General features: G+C 38.3%; 1 protein-coding gene and 1 non-coding gene across 2 annotated transcripts; both read left to right on the top strand.

Annotated features, from left to right (window-relative positions):
* The first annotated feature begins 1,658 nt into the window (after positions 1–1,658).
* LOC133807543 (small nucleolar RNA R71) lies at positions 1,659–1,765 on the top strand. Its single transcript, XR_009879450.1, has one exon. It is a non-coding gene; the product is annotated as a small nucleolar RNA R71 (small nucleolar RNA).
* Positions 1,766–14,447: 12,682 nt separating this feature from the next.
* On the top strand, positions 14,448–18,424 carry LOC133807101 (receptor homology region, transmembrane domain- and RING domain-containing protein 2-like). The gene is made up of 4 exons (XM_062245255.1): positions 14,448–14,862; positions 15,451–15,678; positions 16,256–16,660; positions 17,445–18,424. Exons 1-4 carry the CDS (start codon positions 14,736–14,738, stop codon positions 18,014–18,016), a joined length of 1,332 nt encoding a protein of 443 aa, XP_062101239.1. The 5' UTR covers positions 14,448–14,735; the 3' UTR covers positions 18,017–18,424.
* Positions 18,425–25,232: the final 6,808 nt, after the last annotated feature.

The raw sequence follows: 25,232 nt of genomic DNA, 5'->3' as shown, positions 1-25,232 counted from the left end.
ATTGAAACCACAGAACACTCTTCGACCTCATCTGGAAATCTCATAGCCTTGAAAACATTGAAAGTCACCTGCTCATTTTGAACCCTCATAGTAAGTTCACCCTTCTACACATCAATCAAAGTTCTACCAGTAGCTAGAAAAGGCCTCCCTAGAATGATTGGTACCTCCCTGTCTGCCTCATAATCCAACACAATGAAATCAACTGGGAAAATGAACTTATCAACTTTTACCAAGACATCCTCAATCTTCCCATCTGGATAAGCAAGAGATCTATCTGCAAGTTGTAGAGTCACTGTGGTAGATCGGACCTCACCAATCCCCAATTGTCTATACACAGACATAGGCATCAAATTTATACTAGCACCCAAGTAACATAATGCCATGCCACAATAAGAATTACCAATGGTACATGGAATGGTGAAACTCTCAGGATCTTTCATCTTCGGTGGCAGCTTGTTTTGCAAGAATGAGCTACATTCCTTGGTAAGAGCCACTGTCTCAAATTATCCTAACCTTCTCTTCCTTGTAAGAATATCTTTCATGAATTTTTCATAGTTAGGCATTTGCTCAAGTGCCTCTACCAGTGGGAAGTTGATATGCAACTACTTCAACATATCTAGAAACTTCTTGAATTGAGAATCCAACTTTTGCTTCTGAAAACGTTGAGGAAATGGAGGTGGCTTCTTTGAAATTGAGCTTGCTGGTTGACAATGCTGCGGTATCCCTGCAGTATCCTAGGCAGAGGCAGATTTTTGTGCACTAGGAAGTTCAGCATCTTTTTGGAACTCCTCATTTATTTGGATTGAAGAGGGCTCACCCTCATGCCCAGACTCGATCTTGTCCTTCTCCAACTCCTTTCTACTCCTCAAAGTGACAGCTTTACAATGTTCCTTCCCCATACTCCTTGGATTCTCGGTATCACTTGGTAGTGTACTGTGGGGTCTATTTCTAAGCTCATTAGCTAGTTGCCCAACTTGATTTTCTAAGTTCCTCAATGAAGTCGCTTGGCTCTGAATCATGGCTTCATTCTTCACTATATATTCCTTCAACATGCTCTCAAGAGAGCTAGATTTCATTGTCTATTATTGTGGTCTTTGTTGTGGAGCTTGAGGGGGGTAACCCAGTGGAAAATTTGGTCTAGGAGGCATTGAAGGATTACTAGGGCCAGCTCCTTGATTACTCTATGAAAAATTAGGGTGTTGCCTCCATGATGAGTTGTAGGAATTAGAATAAGGGCCATTCCTATTTTGGTTCCCCATATAACATACAGCTGCCGGATTAGAAGGACAGTTATCAAAAGTATGACCCTCACCACAATACACACAAGAAATGCTCTCCATTTGCCCCATTTGTGTCCCCATAGGCTGTCCCATTGATTGATTCATCCCCATATTCATTGTCTTGAGCTATTAGAAATAGAAGACTCTTGGGCCGCCAAAGAAGTGATGGCATCTACATCATGAATACCAGCCACCTTTCTACCTGTAGACAATCTAGAAGTGGGCCACTGATAGTTTTTGTTGGATATCCTCTCAAGTATTTCATATGCCTCATTATAGGACTTATCAAGAAGAGCCTCGTTCGCTGAAGCATCGACCACCATCCTAGTATGAGCATTGAGACCGTTATAGAAGGTCTCCATCTGGATGCAATGAGGAATGCCATGGTGAGGGCATTTGCGCAGCAACTTGTTAAACCGCTCCCATGCCTCATATAAGGATTCTTCATCAAGTTGTTGAAATGAAGTAATCTCATTGCAGAGCTTGGCATTTTTAGTGGGAGGAAAATACTTCATCAAAAACTGCTCAGCCAACTCTTGCCAAGTACTCACAGAATCAGATGGCAAAGAGTTCAACCAAGCTCTGGCTCTGTCTCTCAAGGAATATGGGAACAACTTTAGCCTTAATGCATCCTCTGTCACTCCGGGCAGCTTGAAAGATTCACTTACTTCAATGAACAAGCGAAGGTGAAGGTGAGGATCCTCGGTTGGCATCCCACTAAATTGGCCCACAGTTTGAAGCATCTGGAACATAACTGGCTTCAATTCAAATTGTGCTGCCTGAATTTCTGGTCTGATGATGCCTGGATTGAGCTCATTGAAGAGGGGGAGAGCATATTGCCTGATAGCATGGTCTCTGTCATCAGCCACAATAACTGCATTTTGCCCATTGTTGGCAGCTACTCCCCCTTGAGCAACTCCTGCTGTATTTACTGGTGGATCATGAGCGACTCCTGGTAGAGGAGCTGCCGTCTGGGCGGCTCCCTGTTGAGTCCCTTGCTCAGCATCCATCACTTCTACTTCCCTTTTTGACTTTTGTATTCTTCACCTTCTTCTAAAAGTGCGCTCGATTTCTAGATCAATGGGAAGTAGTTCAGGGTCTTGAGTCTCGTTCATACACTGTATAAACCTGAAATTGCACGAGAATCACCCAAGTTAGCACAAAAGAAAGAAAAATTAAACCAAATTGCAAGATAATCAACTTTACAATAATTGACTTTAAGCAATCCCCGGCAACGGCGCCAAAAACTTGTTGCGGATTTTCCTAAGTGTGTGCAAGTGTACACAATCGTTGAACAAGTAATATAATGAAAGTAATTTTTATCGTCTCCTCAAGGATTGCCATTCAAATATTGTAAAAATCATCATCAAACAATTTGGGGTACAATTCACTATCCTTTTTTTTATGACTTAATCAATTACACTAAAGAACAAAAAGAACTAAACAAGATAATTAATTTAGGCGTTCAACAATAAAGCTGGAAAATGACAATTTTTGATTACTATGATGATAAAAGTTAGGCATATCAAATCCCCCTAATTTGTAGTTTTGCCCCTAATGTTGCAACAAAGTTCATAGCAAGGTTCTCTTGTAACTAGGATTTCCAATTTAATGCACATGCCATTTTTCCAAATGCTCATGTTAAAATTCCATCAATTAGATTCACATATTTCTATGCTAAATTTAATTTCAAGAACATAATTCCCAGCATCAATCCTTCAAGTTTGCAAGGTGAATAAAATATTCCTAAGTTATTCACTAATCAATACAAAAGTATCAACATGCATCTATCAAGCATTTCCACTAAGTTTTACCCTTCCGGAATTAAAACTAGCTTGTCTCTCACATAAGTTGATCATTCTCAAGCAAGAGATTTGCACAATAAAAATAGCTCAATTGAACAAGAGAAAATTTTCATAGAACAGTCAACAATTTGGGGGCAATTGCAAATTAGGGTTCATCAATATCCCTAACACAAATAATTTAAGTCATAGTAAAAATACTCAAGTCACCACAATAAATATTCAGCATTATCTCAAGAGTTCAAGGAAGAAAGAAAAAGAAAATAAAATTATATAAAAGTTGAGTTTAGAAAAACAAGCCAAATTGATAGAGATATTCTCTTCTTGTCTTCTAACTCTTAATCCTCTTCTTCTTCTAGCTTCCTTCTCCTTCCTCTTCTCTTCTTGATGATTCAGCTCAAAGAAATTCAGAGAAGACCCCTTCAACAGAGCTTGGGCGGCTGGTTCTCTTCCTTTTTCTCTATTTTCTTGGGTGAAGAAGATAATGTCATTTTTTTTTTGGGCTCACAAACCCTCTCCTTCTCTCTCTACACGTGGGGGACAACATTCTGTTCCTTTTCAGAATTTTGTAGCTCCTTTCCACCTCATCTAAGTACATGCCAAGTGTGCAGGCTTTATGTTGCTGACTGTCCACACTTTGCTGCAGCAAAGTTGACTGATGTTGCAACAATTGCCAGAATTTCAGCTCTAATATGATTTCCTTACACATGCTTCACTAAGCTTTCCAAGCACCCTCTTGCTATGCCTTCAAAATAGATACCACCTTTTTAGAACATAATTCCATTATTTTCCACAAGAGTTATCATTAATTAAAACAAATTACACAAACAAAGTTAAGAGACAAAGTGACTAAAACCACACAATAACAGCACAAACACTCTATTTCACCTAACTTTTTAAGTCCAAAAGCTCAATTAATAACTCTAAATTATAGAGTTATCAATAGTCGACCTAAGCGACAAAACCAAACGTTTACCATGTGTTCCTTAAAATAATCCCCATCTGTGGTGGCCAGGTAGGCCAAACATGTACACATCACTCCATGCCCTCCAACTCATGGTTGTTCGACCCAATTTCCTTTCTCTTACCTGCACCACAGAGCACCCTTGAGCCGAGGCCCAGCAAGAGAACTTCATGCACAGCATGCAATAATAATATATCCCAACAAAACATATTCAATCAAAGCAACAAACTAATACCAGATCCTACTAGCATGCACAACGACACAACATTAGAACAGGTCAAAAGCACAATGGCATAATAGCCTAATAGTACAGCAGTACAATAACTCAATTCAGTAAGATGGCACAACAACATAATAATACAACAATATATTAACACATCAGCTTAATACTACAACAGTGGCCTTCGTCGATCGAGGTGTATTACTAGGCACCAAGTCCACGGTCCCAGCCGAACGGGTGTGTACAACACCCTTGAGGGTCTCGCCCTGGCGGTCAGCATTCAGCATGCTTAACGCCGATTCCGACCCCTTGTCGCTTCTGGCTCTTGTCGCTTCCAACTTTTGCCTCTCCCGGCTTTTGCCGCTCCCAGCTCTTGCCGCTCCCGACTCTTGCCTCTCCTAGCACTTGTTGCTCCCGGCTCTTGCCGCTCCCAGCGCTTGCTGCTCCCGACTCTTGCCTCTCCTAGCTTTTGCCGATCAGTCACATCCACATGTTTAGCATACAGTTATAAGCAACACATACAACACAACACACCACATAGCTCTACGGGTACAAATAGTTCTCTTACCTGTGTCCCAAGCTATCTGAGCACCGCAATCCCGAGCACACTCCTCTATCCCAAGCCTCGTTGAAAAGCCTAGTCACAACATATTTAAAATAACCATCCATCAAGTTCTAACCCAATAAATAGCTTCGAGACATAAATCTAGCCTCTAGGACCTTGGATTCTACCAAACTGGGTAGTAGAAACCTTCCCGAGTCTTAACGTTTGAGTTCCTAAGCCAAAACCCTCAAACTGCCAAAATTCAACATCCGGGTCGCGACCCAGCCCCTCTTAAAGGTCGCGGTGTGCCTAAGTAAGAGGCAAAATGCCTCTCTGTTGAGAGACACAGGCCGTGGTGCCCAAACCTTGCACCGCAGTGCCCAAACCGTGCACCGCGGTGCCTGGGCAACATCCCGAGGTCCACTGGCCTATAAACTCTAGTGGTCTGAGGCGCCTGATGAACAGGGCCGCGACTCGAGCCTGAAACCCAGAAATTCCCATACGTTTTCTCGAGCTAGTTCCTCTGAAATCAACCTAAATCAATACCTAAACCCATAATTCAATCTAGAGTTTACATCAATACCACATAATCAATTTACTACCCCAAAAACTACTCCATCCCCTCACCAAAACCCAAAATCAAACCAAGGCTTGCACCTAAGAAAAGCTTAAGAGATTACAGCAAAACTTCACAAATTCAACATCAGAATTCTTACCTCACTTGATAAATCTGACCTTGGACCAGATTCCAACACCCTTAGCTGGTTTCCCCCAAGTTCCTAGCTTCAATTCTCAGCCATTAACCTCAAAAATTCACCAAGCTTCCAAGCCCAATGAGAGGGGGAAAGAGAGCCGAGAGAGAGAGAAAATAGGCAGTGAGGTGTGTATGTTTTTTTATTTCTAGTTCCTTCTAGAGAACCCCCAAGGCCCAAGCTAAGTCTATCCATAGTACAAAAGACTAAAATACCCCCAAGTCTATCATAAATCCCTTGGTGCCACCAAAGGCAATCCCGCCAATTGCCAAATCCCACTAATTCCTTGAGTGTTCCCATGAATCCCCATTTAATCCTGACATGTCCAAATCATTACTAAACTACTACCTGTTACTCGATAAATCTCGAGCACATATTACGTTCCCAAAATACCCTTAGGCTCCTCCCGAGCCGGGTATTTAACCACGTTGTGACTTTCTAGCTAAATTGCTCCCTAGGACCGTCTCGGATCGTTCCTCACAAATATATCACCATTCACTCGTGGTATCAATCACAATATACACACAAATATTGCATTTTTGCCCTCAATTGGCTAAAATTACAATTATGCCCCTAATAGCCAAATGGGGCCCACATGCATATTTAATTCACCTAACACATGCATTTATAACTACATAATCATCAAATTCACATATTAACGTAATTAAATCAATTATTGCCTTCCAGGCACTCTAATCAAGGAACTTAGCCTTAATATCAATTTCAGGACATTACAACTATCCCCTCCTTAACAGAATTTCATCCTTGAAATTTATTCAAATACCTCGGGAAACCAATCCTGCAAACCTGACTATAACCCTAGAATCAGGTCCTTTGCTTGGTCACTACTTGCAACATTCTTACAAGAACCATAGTCTTAATTTGTAAGACTTCCTCTCTTTTATCCAGAATTCCACTAAATTTCCAGGGTCTCCTTACCCAATCAGGGGTTGTACTTGTCACCCATTTCTTCGACATTGGCACCAGTAACATCTCGTAAGCCTCTACCCGTACTGGGGTAAGGCCAAACTATAGGCCCCTGGCCTAATCCCTATTAGAATCTCACAAATATAAGTCAAACTCCTATTTTCCTTCTTGAACCATCGTACTCTTGTTAGTTCGTAACACACAGAGGACACAAAGTTTACAATCCCAGAACTCCACATTCCCATATCTAGACTTGCGAATTCTCATGTCCTTGTAATAACGCAGACACTCCTGCCCTTAATGTTTCTTAATAATTTCACTGGTCCTCTAAGCTATTTCTGGGCTAGGGTGCTCCCTGTCCCTAGGTTCGTCTCCGGAGTAAGCACTTCTCGTTCCCTGTCTCACAATATTTTACTCGGACTCATGCTACGACCCTTTTTTTCCATAACCTGGGAATCCATGGCTTCCAATCTGACACTATCACCCTTGGTGTCCAATGGAGACATACGGTCTCCTCGTGCCCATTCTCTCCTTTGATACCTCACTCACACCAACCATGGTGTGCCAACCAAATAGGTCAAATCACAACTTTCGTATTTACTCACCTCGTTTGTAACCCAAGGTGGTCCACCCCTAGGGTTCATAACCATATCCCTTTATACTAACTCCAGGATACACTAAAATCATAATAGCCCTTCTGGCCTCTGATTATTACCTCTTATTTACTAAACGATTAGGTCGTGCGCCTCCTGATATACAAAGTGTAGTCTTAGCACCCATTCAACTTCCTGGATGTAATAACCGTAAGGGGTGATTTAAGGTTCATCCCACATCTTCCCCCTCATTGCGAGATGCCTTCGGATCACTCATCTGATCCGCATAATTTAACTCATCTATTCCAAAGTAGTAGGATTCTTAACCTTTCCTACAAGATCCTCTTCCTGAGTTTCACTGTTCATTCATAGGAATATATTTGCCAACTATCAACCGCAAGTTCCAAATCAAACTCATTCATTACGTCATTCTAACCATGGTTAACCAGCATGACTATCAGCTTGCCATCCACTGTGAGGTGCAAACTATCACTCTTTCAGTTACACACAACGCACCTTAACTCATAACATACTATACCGGAACTCCTCATTCTAAGCAAGGACAATGTCTCTCACATCGTTCTCTTGTACCAGTCCATACATACAAATCTGTACTGTGACATGTGAATCAATCTTTATACCAACTTCTGAAAATCTGGTACACAACCATCCATTTAGATCAACTTTATGTTCCCATTTTACCTTAGTCAAAGTATGGATGTCCTCGAAGATGCCTCATGTAGTAGTCGATGTGTCCTTTTGGTTTCACTATGCTTTTCGCCCCCAAGGCATTCCTTTAATAATTTCCTTACGATTTCCATCTTAATTACCTCATACATGTTCCCATTACCTCTCATAACATGAACTTGAACATATTCTGGAGAAATCAGAACTTGTCCCTCTTGGAACCTTACCTGTAACCCTATTTCCTTAGCCTTGGTACTATCAATAAAGGTGTTATTAGTGTTCTGCTTCTAGCTGGGAGTAATCTGAAACATTCTTGATCAAACTGAATATGACTCATCAACATCATCCATGTACCCTCTGTTTAAATAACTTACCTGGGTCCCTGAAGCATTGGTCAGTTTAAAAGCCTTTACCAATAATCCATCATATCCTACTTAATGCAAGAGGAAATTCTTGAAACGCCTCTTGCTTTGACCCTCAATTGGGTAATTCTTGAAAACATTGTCCTATCCTCGCAATCGGGTAATGAAACCTTTATTCTAGGCAATGGATACCTATCCCTAACAATCACTTCCTTGACTGCCTACATGCGCTACATATCCTCGTAGACTTGGCCCTTTTCTTGTTAAATCGTATTGGTGTGTCCCTTAGTAAGATGCTCTGTCTGATCAACCCTCAAGTCAAACACTTCTTCAACTGAACCTTAACTCTTCCCGCTGAGCTAGTGCCATACTTCATAATGTCTCGGATACCACTTCTATCTCTACCTTAATCCCATTGCACACTTATTTCCCTAAATGTGGCAATTATCCCATCGAATCCTCATGAACCCATCTAAAACCTTATCGGTCGATCCGATATTCATCTAGTCTATCTGATATAACCTTAGTGGCATCTTCCTCAACAGCTAGGCATCCTGCAACTGCTACTAGGTCTTCTCCTTTTAACCTCAGAAGTCACCATCTTATTCTTCAATCCATGGTTGTCCCTTATTTGACTGAGAAATCCACACTCAAGACCACCTCATATACCTCGTAGAACCAGCTCAATCAATTACTACCAATTTTCCCGGGTAGATGCTAAAATTTTAAGCCCCATGGCATGACAACCATATTACATGTGCCACCCATCGATGTCTCCCCCAAGAGATATGTATCACTAAATTTAATCAGCTCACTTTATAAACAGGAACAAGATCAAGAACTAAAAAGTCAATTGGTCGCCTCCGAGGAGCTAGCCTCGGGCACTTACCACATCGAGACAATCACTCGAACTAGAGTAAGGTTATCTATATTCTTTAGTTCTTTCGTCTTTATCTTCGGGCAACTCTACTTAATGTGCCCTACCATTCTTCACCGATAACATGCCTTCACTCGGCATTTCCTCACATGACGTCTCCTGCACCTAGGTGGGAGCGCGACAAGCACCAGGAGAGGAAAAAGTCGGGAGCAGCAAGGGTTCGGGATCGCCGTTAAGCATGCTGAATGCTGGCCGCCAAGGCGAGACCTTCAAGGGTGATGTACACACCCGTTCGGCTGGGACCATGGACTTGGTGCCTAGTAACGCACCCCGATCGACGAAGGCCGCTATTGTAGTATTGAGCTGGTGTGTTAATATACTGTTGTATTATTATGTTGTCGTATAATCTTACTGTATTGAGTTATTGCTCTGATGTACTGTTAGGCTGTTATACCATTGTGCTTTTGACCTATTCTAATGTTGTTTCGTTGTGCATGCTAGTAGGATCTGGTATCTGTTTGTTGCTTTGATTGAGTATGTTTTGTTGGGATATATTATTATTGCATGTTGTGCTTGAAGTTTTCTTGCTGGGCCTCGTCTCACGGGTGCTCTGTGGTGCAGGTAAGAGCAAGGGAACTGGGTCGAACAACCATGAGTTGGAGGGCATGGAGCGATGTGTACATGTTTGGCCTACTTAGCCACCATAGCTGGGGATTATTTTAAGGTTCATGTGGTAAACATTCGATTTTGTCGCTTAGGTCGACTATACTATACCTTTGGGTTGTAAAAGTATTTCAAAATAGTGTTTGGGATCCCGATGTACCATTTTTACGAATTTCAATGAAATCTCAACTACTTTTATACTTAATGTTTATTAATGAGTCTGTATTTTTATTCAATCACATTTTCTTAACCTGAAACCTTGGTTAGCGAGCTAATGGCACATTTATAAATCACTTAGTAACGGCTCTAAGGAAGTAGGGCGTTACAACTTGGTATCAGAGCGAGCTAAGGTTTATGGTTCCTGGAGATTGACCGAGCATGTATGCTCGCTGCCAGAGACAAGCTTGACTCAGGGTTTGTATTAAATGCAATATTTGTTTAATTTCTTATGTGAGTTGCCTTATCTGCTAGAATAGGGAGCATGATGAAGATGGATGTGTTTTGTGGAAATGAGGTTTGATGATTGATGCATGAGCATTGTGATTTTGTATCGTATTATGTGTATTATATGGCTATTGTGTTGTTTGGCCTTGTTATGGTTTAGCGTTGTATTAGAGTATCAGGGCTGGTAGGCCAGGTTTTTGGCTGCAGATAGATTTGGAAGTTTTGTATCCAAGGCAGACAATTGGATCATGCAATGTGGATGATGGCAGTTGAGGCCAGAATCATCTGTCGGCCCTGGGATTGGCGGCAGGTGTTTGTTGACATACATACATGATTGTAAAGGCAAGAGGAAGAGATTAGGTGATTGAGACAGTGGGTTCCGTCAGGGAACGCTACCCTGTGAGGGTTGGCAACAATGGCTCCAATTACGACTTAACCTAATGGTGGAAATAGATGAGAATTATTATATGAAAGATTTCAGAAGTGTTAACCTCCAGTCTCTGAGAGAGGCTTGGACCCGTTTAAAAGTTAAATAGTGGACGGCCATGGTTAGCTCCGTCCTCGGCTATATAGGGGTGAAAGGCAATGATAAAGTGGCTTATGCCACGTACGTGTTGCAGGAGGATGCCCGAACGTGGTGGGAAGTTGTAACTCAGACTTGGAATACTGTCATGATGGGTTGGAAGGAAACTCAGTCAGTGGTTCAATGAGAGGCACTATAGTGACGCATTTTGAGTTGAAAAGACCGATGAGTTTATGAACTCGGTTCAGAATAGTATGACAGTGACAAAGTATGTTAGTGAGCTTTATAGATCGGCCAAATCTGTGTTTGGTTTGGTACCAGCGGATGTGTCCGGAATGAGTGATCCACTCGAGGATTGAACCCTAGGATGGCCAAATCCCACTAATTCCTCGAGTGTTCCCATGAATCCCCATTTAATCCCGACATGTCCAAATCATTACTAAACTACTACCTGTTACTCGATAAATCTCGAACACATATTACGTTCCCAAAATACCCTTAGGCTCCTCCCGAGCCGGGTATTTAACCACGTTGTGACTTTCTAGCTAAATTGCTCCCTAGGACCGCCTCGGATCGTTCCTCACAAATATATCACCACTCACTCGTGGTATCAATCACAATATACACAAATATTGCATTTATTCCCTCAATGGACTAAAATTACAATTATACCCCTAATAGCCAAATGGGGCCCACATGCATATTTAATTCACCTAAACATGCATTTCTAACCACATAATCATCAAATTCACATATTAACGTAATTAAATCAATTATTGCCTTCCAGGCACTCTAATCAAGGCACTCAACCTTAATATCAAATTTGGGACGTTACAATATTGGTGGCTAAGTGCCTAACTTTTCAGCAAGTGAAAGTTAAATACCTGAGGCCATCAGGGTTATTATAACCGTTGGGCATTCTAGAATGAAAATGGGAGGATATAACCATGGATTTTATGGATGGGTTGCCTAGGACTATGGGGTAATATGATTTTGTATAGGTGACCATGAATCGACATACCAAGTCAGCGCACTTCCTACTTGGGCAAACAAATTATAATGTGGATAAGTATGTTGAGCGATATGTGAAGGAGATTGTGCGTCTCCATGGGGCACCAAAGTCTATAGTGTCAAATCGAGATCATATATTTACTTCCAAGTTTTGGAAAGGCCTGCAAAAGGCGATGGGTACAAGACTGATATTTAATATTGCTTATCATCTTCAGACGGATGGATAATCTGAGAGGACAATTTAAATATTAGAGGATATGCTTCAGACATGTGTATTGGATTTCGAGGGATCCGGAGTAAGTACAATTCCTTGATTGAGTTTCCTGCAACAATAGTTACTAGTCAACGATCGAAATGGCTCCGTGAGAGATGTTCTATGGTAGGAAATGCAGATCACCTATCCATCGGGATGAAATGGGTGAGAAAAAGTATCTTGGTCTTGAGGTTTTTCAGAGAACCAATGAAACCATTGAGAAGATTTGAGCTCGAATGTTGGCTTCACAGAGTAGATAAAAAAAAGCTATGCGGATCCAAAGCATATGAATGTGAAGTCCCAAGTTGGGGACTACATTTTTCTCCGAGTTTCGCCAATGAAAGAAGTAAAATGGTTTGGGAAGAAATGGAAGTTGAGTCCTAGGTTTGTTGAACTTTTTGAGATCCTGGAATGGATTAGGCAAGTGGCTTACAAATTAGCCTTGATGCTAAGGAAATATGTGTCGAATACTGAACATGTATTGAGTTATGAGACCCTGGAATTACAACGGGATTTATTGTGAAGAGAAGCCAATAGAGATTCTGGATAAAAAAGATAAAGTCTTACGGAATAAGATTGTTACTTTAGTGAAAGTGTTATGAAGTAACATCAAAGTAGAGGAAGCGACTTGGGAGTTAGAGTCAGATGTGCGGGATTAATATACCGAGTTGTTCAAATAAATTTCGAGAATGAAATTTCTATTAGGAGGGGATAGTTGTAGTGTCCCAAAACTCCTAATAAAGTTTAGTACTTTAATTGGCGTGACGGGAGGGCACGCGGGGGTAATTATGTGAATTATACTATCATATAATTGATTATGTGCATTAAATATGTTTAAAGACCCGCTTTTGCTAAAAATGAGCATTTTTGTAATTTTGACCCATCTAGGTTCTCGCGCAGGACTTAAGGTAAGAAAATTGGCATATGCACATAGAGCAGGGTGTTTGCTCGGTTATATTGGGATGTGGTTATAACCGTATATTAGAGTTTGTTAGGGTTGAGTTTCCCTTCATGCATAATGTTGTTTACTATGCTTAATTGTGTTGATTTGTCTGTGAATGATCGGTACGATCTGTATTCGGCAATCGTGCGGAACGTGGGCAGTGATGGCAGGGTCAATATGAGGGTGCAGTACCCACTCGCTCGGCGTGGACCGTAAGCTTGGTGCCGAGAGACAAACCATGCTCGGTTGGGCCGTTCGGCAAGGCTGTTTGGCTGGGCCGTGTAAATGGTTTATGCGTTTGAAATGATCATATTTATAATCTATGAAACATGTTGAATATTTATATGGTTGATATATGTGTTTATGATCTATGAATCATGCGGGTTGTTATTTATATGGATGATACATATATGTTTATGGTTTATTAATCATGTGAATCATTATACATGCATATTGTGGTTATTAATTATGCCTTGTGGAGTTTTCTTGCTAGGCCTTGGCTCACGAGTGCTCTATGGTGCATGTAAGGGCAAGGGGAAAGTCAACCGGGCATGAGTTGAAGAGCTTTAGAGCGGCACATACATGCTCGGCCTGCTCAGCCGCTTTGGTCGGGATATTTGAAGGGACTTAGAGTAGAAATCCACTTTTGTCGCTTAGGTCATTTATTTTGAGAACATTAAATATAATTGTATTTATTTGAACTCTTTTGGAATTCCCTGTAAATGTTTAAAGTTTTAATGGAAAAGTTTATACCTTTTGACCAAAATTTTTAGTACCTAAACATTTATTTTACTTTTAATTACACTTTTGAGTCTAAATGACTTGCTTAACGAGTTAAATACTATTTTAAACACACAGTGATATAGTCCTAAATTAGTAGGCGTTACAGATAGAGTACGACCCTATTTTAGATACGTTAATCAATTGTGATCCTAATTATTTTATGACGATGTTCACTGTAGTCATAGTAGGGCTTCTACAAATTTTTGAAAAATTCTAGATAATTTACGGTACTGTAATCAGGATATAAACAGTTTGTTGCACATATGTTTATTTTTTTTATACGCGTATAGATACAAATAGATACGAATAAATTTAAATAACATAATACTAAAAATTATTAGTCATAAGAATCATCAGTGCTAATACAATCACTCAATGCCATTGAGTCTTTTTTTTTTAATAATAGTAAATGGTATTAGAAATTTCCGAGATAGAGAAATTCAAATGAGAAGGACATTAAACGTAGACAATAAAGATTGGAATGGGATGGGTGACCAAATGCACAAGTCAAAAACCGCAAGAATTGTAAGTGGAAGAAACAGCTCATAATTGTTGTCTAATGGATTTCAATGAGAGAAGTATGGGGTCCACCTGGGCCTGGGGCCGCTATGGAGGCGGTGGTGGTGGTGTGGATAAAACCAAACTAAACCACAAAATGACAAAAACTGCATAATAAGGCATAGGAGGGAGAGGGACTAATAATACATTATCTTAAACCCATTTTAAATTAATTTATATTTCTAAATCCTCAATTTTATTTTTTCTTAAAAAGAAAAAAACCATGCATAATAATAATTGAGGGTATTTTTATTTTTTATTTAAGAATAGAGGAGAAGAGGAGTGAAGACACTTGATATTTTTTGAAATTTACACACAACTTGGCTGAAATAAGGAAACCAAATAGGATGATAGAATATTAAGGTTAAGATTCAGATATTCTCTGAGATGGAAGCCGATGTTTCCATTTCTCTATCCAATTCCGAACCCTAACTTTTTCACCCTCACATCACAGACCAATACATATCTTCTCTTCTCTTCTCTTCTCTTCTCTCCCTTTCATCTAGTCTCTTGAGTCGTAATTTGCGTTGAATTTTTTTGTTTGGGACTATGGATTTGGTGCTGCTCTTCTTGCTCTTTCTCTTCAGTGGCTTCCCCTTCTCCATGACTCTTGCCAATGTAGTCCTGCTTGGGAAGAATGTCACTCTTTCTTTTGGGGACATTGAAGCCAATTTCGGTGAGTTTTTCTTTTGAAATGCTTTTTCTGTTTTGGGGTTTTGCTTTGTTGCTGGGATTTTGTAATGGATTTTATTTTTTTTGTTGAATTGAGCTCGCGTAATGCAAATATTTGTGTGTGTGTGTGTGTTTCGATTTTATTACAGCTTCAAGTTTATTGACTTCATGGGGGTTTCATCCTTAATCTTTGTACCTTTCGCTTTATTTCATTAAGTGTACTTGTAAAGCTATTGTATAGATGGAATTAGAATACTTATGTGAATATGGGCTCTGGTGTGTTGTTTAATTAGAATACTGCCTTGTGAAAGATTGGGATCAGAATATAGATTTAGGGATATTGAAAAAGCTATATTAGTTGTCAATTAGTCAAGCAAATGGTTACCTCCCATACCTCATGGGGTTCGATTCCTTATGGGACCTACCTAGCAATTTTGTTAGAGTTTCTTGCCTTTGGTCACTAAGATTGCAAGGTTCAGCGAGAGATAAAGAGAAAACAAAGCTATATTAGTGTCTGTAAGCCTTCATGTTTGTGTTGGTGCTGCATTTTTTATACCTTTCTGATAGATGACTGTTGTTGCATTCATTTCAGCTCCTGCAATAAAAGGTTCTGGGGAATGTGGAATTCTATATTTGGCAGAGCCTCTGAATGCCTGCTCACCATTGAGTAATAAAGTTCAATCCATTAACACTAGCTCTCCATTTGTGCTGATCGTCAGAGGAGGTTGCAGTTTCGAGGATAAAGTTCGAACAGCTCAAAAAGCGGGATTCAAAGCTGCAGTTATCTATGACAATGAAGATGGTGGCGTCTTAGTTGCAAGTAATGACTGTTCCTCATCAACTTGGACAGACTTGTTACATATAATTACATTTTTTTCGTTTTCCTGCATGTGCTAGCTGCTTCTATGAAATTACTTAGTCTTATAAGTAAATAGTGAATGAGTGTGAGCCTACATTTTCTCATGAGTAATTGCTGATTAATCTTTTGCTGGTTTGTTAAATTTACTGAGCTATCAATAGAGTTCCCAATGGGATTATATTCTAGACTTCTAATAACTATATCGAATTCCTATTATTTGTACGGTTAAAACATGTAGAATAGTAACCAGGTAATATAGAATAAGATATGTATCAGTTTGCTCTGTAGGAGATTTTAGTTATCCTTTGTATTCGGTAATTTTTCTATATTAATTCTTCTTAGGCAGCTATTTTTCTTGGACTCGGATGGAAGCTTCTTTTTTATTACAGTAATCACTGACAAGTGATGATCAAAGTTCTAGCCACAGGCCCTAGGCCCCTAGGATATATCCCCAACAGTAATCACTAATGAGCAATGATCAAAGTTCTATTAATTTACTTTTTAACATCCTCTAATTCCAACAATTTTGAATTTTCAGTGGCCGGAAATTCGGCTGGTATAAAAGTTCACGCTGTCTTTGTTTCCAAAGCTTCTGGTGAGAAACTAAAGAGATATGCTGGACATACAGATATGGAGTTGTGGCTAATCCCAAGTTTTGAGAATTCAGCATGGTCAATTATGGCAATATCCTTCATTTCCCTGCTAGCAATGTCTGCGGTGCTGGCTACTTGTTTCTTTGTTCGCAGGCATCGAATACGACGAGAACGACCTCGAGCTTCTCGTGTCCGAGAATTTCATGGGATGAGCAGTCGGTTGGTGAAAGCAATGCCAAGTTTGATATTTACTGCTGTTTCAGAAGATAATTGCACCTCAGCAACATGTGCCATTTGTCTTGAAGACTACAGTGTTGGAGAGAAGCTGAGGATTCTTCCATGTCGTCACAGTAAGTTTTTCTGGAAAATTGCTACAAACTTGCTTTATTAACTGCAGTTCTTATAGCAATTCTTAGTTAGTCGTTTGCTAGTAATTAAGTAATTGCTGTTATTTTTATTATCATCATTGTTATTATTTATCCTTTTGGGCCGCTTGAGTTGGGTGTTCAAAAACCGTCATCGCTTGCTTTTTTCTGAATGGATGCTTCTGTTTGATTTTCATTGAGACTGTCTTTGGTGTATATAGGTCATAATGTTTTTGTTTCTTGTGCTAAGAATGGTTTAGCATTGTACTAATTTATTGTTTGTTTTTTATTCCACTGTTCTATGAAATCAATTTTGATCTTTGTTCCTTTGTATTTATGATCTTATTAATAAAAAGCTTGTTTCTTTTTAAAAAAATGTTTTAGTTTGTTTATTGTAAGGCTGAAAATGTTTGTTTCTTTAAAGGTGATCACCTGTAGGAAAGACCGTTTGCAGGTCCGTCTTTGTTTTGATGTAGTGTAGTTACTCCGGCTTGCTATCCTCTTTTTATGGGTGTGAAGCATGTGCATGCCCTTGTAAACTGTATGTAATTTAATATAGAAAACTAACCATGGTTAAAACTGCTATGTTAGCTTCTTCATAGAACCTACTCGTGTTCAAATAAGTTCAAATAATCTCTCTTAAATTGTAGTTGTTATTGCGTTTAAGGTTTGAGAGCTTGGGTGTTAGTTGAACTGGGATAGTAAATCCTTGTATTTCCCAAAGATTATTTTATATGCTTGTCTAAATATTATTATTTTGAATTGGCAGAATTTCATGCATTTTGTGTGGATTCCTGGCTTACGTCCTGGAGGACTTTCTGCCCAGTTTGCAAACGCGATGCAAGAACTAGCACAGGCAATCCACCAGCTTCAGAATCTACGCCGCTGCTTTCATCCAGCCAAGCTTCTTTTGCTTCCTCATCTGTACTGTCATCAATGAGATCATCTTTGGCATCCTCATCTGCCATTCAAATTGGCCCATCAACGTCGCGCTCCCCTTCTCTTTCTCATCCTCACTCTCTTGCAAGTGCTTCCTATTTTCAGCAGTCTCTTAGGTCCTATCGCCAATCCCCCTCGTTGGGTGTAAGCAGAAGCTCAATGGATCTCCAGAATGCATCTTCCCAAAGATCCCATGCTTATTTGATTTCAGGCCATTCCTTGGGTTTCCCTTCGTTATCACCCCTTAACTCAAGATACTTGTCCTCGCACATTGCAAGCCCCAGCAATGCCTCACCACCCTTTGTGAGTTCTTCTACTTATCAGCAGAATCCATTGCATTGTAGCGAGTCTGCTGCAAGTTTCTCTCCTTTTGCTTCTGCACAATCCCTACCTGAATGTTGAATCAGACTTTATCCTGTGATAAGTAAACTATTGGGCATGGTCGAGTCAGTAAAATTAAGTGAGCAAACGTTTGTGAATTTTTCTGGGAAACACTGACAGAAAGGAAAAGAAGACAGTTACCAAGTCACCTGTGCTCCATACCACCCCTTACTTGCGCATGGTTGGGTTACATCTAATTCAGTGGCTGGTTCATGGTGAACTCTGCAGGGAAAGGTATGTTCTTGTCGACTCGTGTGTATATTAGAATAGTAGTGTGACATTGGTATTTAATTCTGGTTCTTTGGACGAATGTATGTCAGAAACACAACGAAGAAAATCTCCGAATGTAACGTGATGCATTGGTTTTGTTAATATTGATGTTTTGATCGTGTTTCAATTGTTAATGTTAAAAATTTCGTGTTAAGCAGAGGTATATCTGTCAGAAGCAATTTTATCTTAATTATGGGTGATTTTTGCATGGTAATTTCACACTTGATTTCCCTCTTTTATCATGCAACTCCACGGATGATTCGGTGGTTCGAAAAGGATAGTATTGTAAAATACTATCACTTAGGATTTGATGAAAATATGTTTATATTTGGATACTTGAATATTTGACAAGCTAATTTTTGTTATTTGGTATAATTTTAGTATATATCTTTATGTCAATGTTTTTAATTTTTTTTTAGTAAAATAGTTAAACCACATTTTTTATATTGCATATTACTAAATATGTCTTTTAGCAAATTACTATTTTATTTTAAATAGTTTAATACTATGGTATATGTATATTAGTTTTATTTAATTAGTTTTTATTTTAAAGTTATTTTGATTTTTTTTTCATTTTTTATGGGTTGTTGAATGATATATCATATCACAAAATATATATACTAAGTTAAAAAATAATATACTAACAAAACTTACAAAATTATATATTATTATTAAAATGTATGTACCATGATACAAAACTATATACAATAATTATGTACAATAAGATAGAAACTAAATATCATAAAAAAAATGATATACAATACCACAAAATATATATATACTAGTTGGAAAATAATATACTAACAACCCATAAAAGATTTAAAAAATCAATAACTTTAAGATAAAAACTAATTAAACAAAACTAATATACATATACTATTGTATTAAAGTCATATGCTCTTAAATAAAAAAAAAATATTATAGAAAATGACATAATTAATAATGTAAATGAGTTATTTCTCTTCAATTTTAAAAATGAGGACATTAGCTTTCTTGATGCCATTGTTTTGGGTCATTTCTTATAATTTCTCTTATATTTTTTTATATAATATGTTGTTAGTACCTATGTTTAAAATTTCTTTTTATACAAAATTTATTCCTCCTGATATTGAAATTGAGGTATTAGGTTTAAGAAATTTGTAAAATAAAACGTATATTTAAAATAATAGTGTTATGCTCTAATTTGAAATACCCATGTTAGTTTTCATACCAATTTTCGACATCTAAAATTTAGATAATATTTATTCAAATCACACAAACAAAAATTAAAATCCAAACAAAAAACTTATTCAAAGTTAAACAAAATCCATACACCCATATACAAATCATCGTCCTCATCTTCGACTGTCGTTCCAGCACCTTTACCGTCTAGGTCTCTAACGCCAAGCAACCATGGTCCCAACCTTGACACTCAACCTTTGCTTCCCAAGCCTCTTTGCCACACTACTAGAAAATAAAGATATGACGTCAGTTTTAAATCTGAAAGGACAACAATCTTCAAAAATTTCAAAATTCTTGTAATTGACGTTTTTCCAAGTGACGTAAAAGCAAGGTGAAAATCAACATGGTAGGTGTAAGCTTTTAAGTTGGTTGCAAAAAAAAAAAAATGTAGAAAGTGAAAAAGGATTAATGTACAAGTCTCATATGATATGAGTGTAAAATGTTACTTTTAACGTCGGTTGTTAAGACAAATGACGATGTTAAGATAACTAACGTTGTTGTCTCAAGATTAACATTAAAAGAGGTATAACTTTAGAATCTATATATATTACCAATAAAAATTATAATAAACAATTGATGAGAAGCAACTTCATGGTTCCTTTTCGTTTAAAATTATTTATCATTAGTGTATAACTGATTGAAGTTGCAAAATAAAATTGAATGGATATTTTGAAAGTTTCAATGGGTCAAAGGAGTCAATCTGGCATATCCATAGGTGATATGTTGCCGGATATGTTGCAACATGCAAATTGTCATCTAGTGATTGCGACGTGTCACCTGATAAAGCAAATCTTGGTTTTTGTTTCCCCTATTGAGTAATAACTCAATTTGTGAGCTATTTTGAACAACAACCTAGTAGGAGTGCACACGAGTCATATTTTCGGGGTTTCGGGCATATTGGATTCAGGTTTTGCGAGTTTATAGTGTAGAAAATGAATATCGAACCAGCCCTAAAAGTTTTCGGATTTTCTACATTTTCGGGTTTCAAGTTTGGCCGGGTTGGGTATGTGCGGGTTTCGAATTTTTTGGGCCTGTTTTTGGATTTGGGCCTTTTGTGAGCTTTTGTAAGAAAAATTAAAAAATGCCATTTTTTTTATAATTTTTTTTACCAAATAAATTGAGAGAAACTTGTAAAAGTCAATTTGTTCAATTGTTTCTTTAAACTTGACAAGTTTTTTCTTCCATACAAATATTATGGAACAAAATCTCTAAAAACTTAATTTTAAAACAATTTTTTTTAAATAAAAGATATAGAAACTTGATGATTTTAATTCATATAATAAACTAATAAAGTTTCTAATCTCTAAAAATCCAAAATACTAACATAAAGTCCAAATACTACAAACATAAAATCTTCATAAGTCCAAATACAACCATAAAAACAAATATTTAAAGTTTCAAAATACAAAGTAAAATTATAATCTTTTTTTTTTCCTTTCTTTTCCTCTCCTTGCAAATTTTGAATGCCCAAATCCATTGCTAGAAGCACAACCTACTCGTTGAAATCTATCCACAAATTTCCTGTACTGTCAATACATTTTTTAAACTCAAATAAAATGAAACTAAAAGCTGAAGAAAACCCCTCTTGGTTGGTCAAGGGCTCCTAATATAAAATCTATAGAAAGAAGCAAAAGAGCATAAATCACAGCAAATTATCAAACTTTCTTTACAGCGTCTCTAATGTCAGCAAAATCCAAATTACACAGCTGAGTTGACTATAATTGGTTAGCAAATTGAACTTAGACAGAAAAAGTAAAAGACTTTTCTTTCAATAATCTTTATGTCATCAAGAATACTCCAAGTCAATCTAATTAAATTAACACGGGTAAGAACAATTTAATCACCAAAAATCTCAAGGTTTAGAAAAACAAAAAAACCAGAGAACTAGTCCAAAGCCTCATAGATTGCAAAGAGGCATAAAGTACCTTAAAAATACAATCTTTAATCTACCAGACTACCAGAGTCACTAAAAAATGCTACAAAAATTGACACTATTTGTAAGAAATTATGTTTTATTATTATTATACGGTATCCCTTTTAGAATGGGAAACCAAGTTGTATAAAATATTTTCTATACCTAGCTAATTATAGGTTGGTGTATTTTTTACTATAATTTATGTAATTATGTTAGGATATTTTATATTCATTACCAAAAATCATCATTCTCTATACAATACCTATTTAAAGGCGTAGCTTTCATTCAATAAAATAAAGAAGTCTAATTTCCACATGGTATCAGTGCCATCCCTCTAAACCCAAAATTTTCAACAAAAAAAAAAAATAGCCTTCTTTTTCTCATGGCTTCTCTACCTGATGCTACCCTTCCAAAACAAACCGCCCCCACTGTTTCCATCACCTCTGATGATACTTCAGTCAATTGTTCTATCATCAAAGCTCCCTCTGATGCCTCTCCCACATCATTTGATCATCAAAACTCCCTCCAAATCACTATCCATAAACTGAATGGCCAGAATTTTCTACAATGGTCCCAATCTGTGAAAATGTATCTCCATGGTCGTGGTCACTTGGGATATCTCACTGGTGCTATCGCTACTCCTGCTGCTACCGATCCTTCCTATGCCAAATGGGAATCTGAAAACTCCCTCATCATGGCTTGGCTCATCAACTCCATGGAGGTTGAAATTGGTAAGACCTATTTATTCCTTTCTACTGCTCGTGAGGTGTGGGAAACAGTTCAGTAAGCCTTCTCGGATTTGGAAAATTCGGCTCAAGTTTTTGACCTCAAATCAAGGCTTCGAGACCAGCGACAAAATTCCCTTATGGTAACTCAATATTATGGTATCCTTTATAATCTTTGGCAAGAGATAGACCTTTTTTATGTTCCTGAATGGAAATGTTCTGCTGATGCTTCTTTCTATAAAAAAAAAAAATGCTTGATGAGGTGCATGGTCGTCTTAGGAAAAAATCCTCTTCCCACCATCCGAGAGGCTTTTGTTAAGGTTCGAAGGGAGGAGAGCAGGAAAAGAGTCATGATGGGACCTCCAATCGCTGCTGAAAATGACCAATCTGCTCTTGCTGCCCGGCGCTCTAATGATGGTGATGACCCTCGTGGGAATCGTCGTGCACACCCTTGGTGTTCCCACTGCAATAAGGTTGGTTATACCAAGGAGAAGTGTTGGGTCATTCATGGTAAACCTGTTGATTGGAAGCCTCGTTCCTCAACTCGTTCCAATTCCGACAGCTAAGCCTTGACTGCTGCACCACCCGAGCCCTTTCCATTTACTTCAACTCGGATTACTCAACTCCATCAACTTTTGAACACTGCTTCCGCATCTGATCCTTCATCCTCCTCCAATCCAGGTACATCCGCTGCCATCAATGTTCAAAATTCTGCTTGGATTGTGGATTCAGGGGCCTTGGATCACATGACTGGTCAGTCCAATCAGTTCACCACTTACATACCTTGCCCAGGTACTCAAAAAATTAAAATTGTTGATGGTTCCCTCTCTTCTGTGGCTGGTAAAGGGTCTATTCAGTTATCACCTTCTATTGTCCTTCATGATGTTCTTCATGTTCCCAACTTATCTTGTAATCTTATTTCTGTCAGTAAAATTACTCATGATCAGCAGTGTTTTGCCTCTTTCTCACCACTTTACTGTACTTTTCAGGATATGTCCTCGAGGAAGACGATTGGGAATGCAAAGGCATGCAGTGGGTTGTATTACTTTGATCCATTTCCTCCTGCTCAAGTGAATAAAGCTTCTATTTTTTGTTGTATTTCTTCTAGTGACAATGATATTATGCGGTATTAAAACATTTCCACATACACCACTTTTTTCTAATCTTCCCTTAAAAATATTTGGATGTATCTCTTATGTTCATGTCTGTAAAATATGGTGAATGAATTGTATTTTATTCAATAGAATAGTATGTATTTATATACAAAATTAGGGAGAATAAATAGGAAACTAACTAAATACAATTAACTCTAATTTCTACAACTAATATACAGCTAATATATTCTAACACTCCCCCTCAAGCAGGAGCATAAATGTTAATCATGTCTAGCTTGTTACAAAGATAATCAACCCGCACCCTATTCAAAGCCTTTGTAAAAATATCTCCTAATTGTTCTCCAGTCTTCACATATTCTGTGGAGATCAGGCCTTGTTGAATTTTCTCACGAACAAAATGACAATCAATCTCAATGTGCTTAGTTCGCTCGTGGAACACAGGATTTGAGGCAATATGAAGAGCAGCTTGATTATCACACCACAATTTTGCTGGAACTGAAGTCTTAAACCCGAATTCAGTCAAAAGCTGATAAATCCATACTATCTCACACACACACTGTGCAATAGCTCTATATTCTGATTCTGCACTGGATCTAGACACAACATTTTGCTTCTTACTCTTCCAAGAGATTAGATTGCCCCCAACAAAGACACAATAACCTGAAGTGGATCGTCTATCTACCTTGGAGCCTGCCCAATCTGCATCAAAGAAACACTCAATCTGGGTGTGTCCATGATCCTTGTAAACAATACCTCGTCCTGGTGCTCCTTTCAAGTAACACAAAATTTTCTCTAATGCTGCCCAATGATGAATTGTTGGAGAAGACATAAACTGACTAACAACACTAACGGAGAATGCAATATCTAGACGAGTCACAGTTAGATAATTCAACTTTCCAACCAATCTGCGATATTTCTCAGGATCTTCAAATGGTTCCCCATCATGTGTAAGATGCACAGCTGGATTCATTGGAGTACTACAAGGTTTTGCTCCCAATTTTCCTGTCTCAATTAACAAATCAAGTACATACTTTCTTTGAGACAGAAAAAAATACCTTGTTTACTCCGAGTAACTTCAACTCCCAAGAAATACTTGAGCACCCCTAAATCCTTCGTGTGAAACTGGGTATGAATGAAAGATTTAAGGGATGAGATGCCTCCAGTATCATTTCCAGTAATAACGATGTCATCCACATACACAACTAACAAAATGATACCAGCAGTTGATCTTTTATAGAACACAGAATGATCTGACTTACTTTTCAACAAACCAAATTTCTCAACAGCCTAACTAAATTTACCAAACCAAGCACGAGGACTTTGTTTCAACCCATATAAAGATTTGCGAAGACGAAAAACTTGCCCTAACTCCCCCTGAGCAACAAACCCAGGAGGTTGCTCCATATACACTTCTTCCTCAAGATCCCCATGAAGAAAAGCATTTTTAATATCAAGCTGATGCAAAGGCCAATGATGAGTAGCTGCCATGGAAATGAACAGTCGAACAGATGTGAGTTTAGCAACAGGAGAAACAATATCACAATAGTCCACTCCATAGGTTTGAGCATAACCCTTGGCAACAAGACGGGCTTTTAAGCGAGAAATTGTTCCATCTGGATTGACTTTAACCGTAAACACCAATTTGCACCCTATGGCCCGTTTGCCTGAAGGTAAATTAACCAAGTCCCAAGTACCATTCGCAACTAAAGCATTCATCTCTTCTATCATTGCAGCAAGCCAACCAGGATGAGACATGGCTTCACGAACAGTTTTAGGAATAGTGATAAAATCAAGAGAAGCAATAAAAGAGCAAGAAGAAGATGACAGATGATTATAAGAAACAAAAGAAGAAATAGGATATGTACATTGACGTTTACATTTACGTAGTGCAATGGGAAGATCATCGTTGAGTTCTGAATCTGATGACGAAGATGTAGGTGCAGGACATGAAACAAGAGGTGGAGGAGGTGGATGCCTGGAGTACACTATAA

This window comes from Humulus lupulus, chromosome X (genome assembly GCF_963169125.1).
Source record: "Humulus lupulus chromosome X, drHumLupu1.1, whole genome shotgun sequence".
NCBI classification, from domain to species: domain Eukaryota; kingdom Viridiplantae; phylum Streptophyta; class Magnoliopsida; order Rosales; family Cannabaceae; genus Humulus; species Humulus lupulus.
The sequence above is the reverse complement of the archived record's forward strand: the minus strand, read 5'-3'. Positions and strand labels throughout refer to the sequence as shown.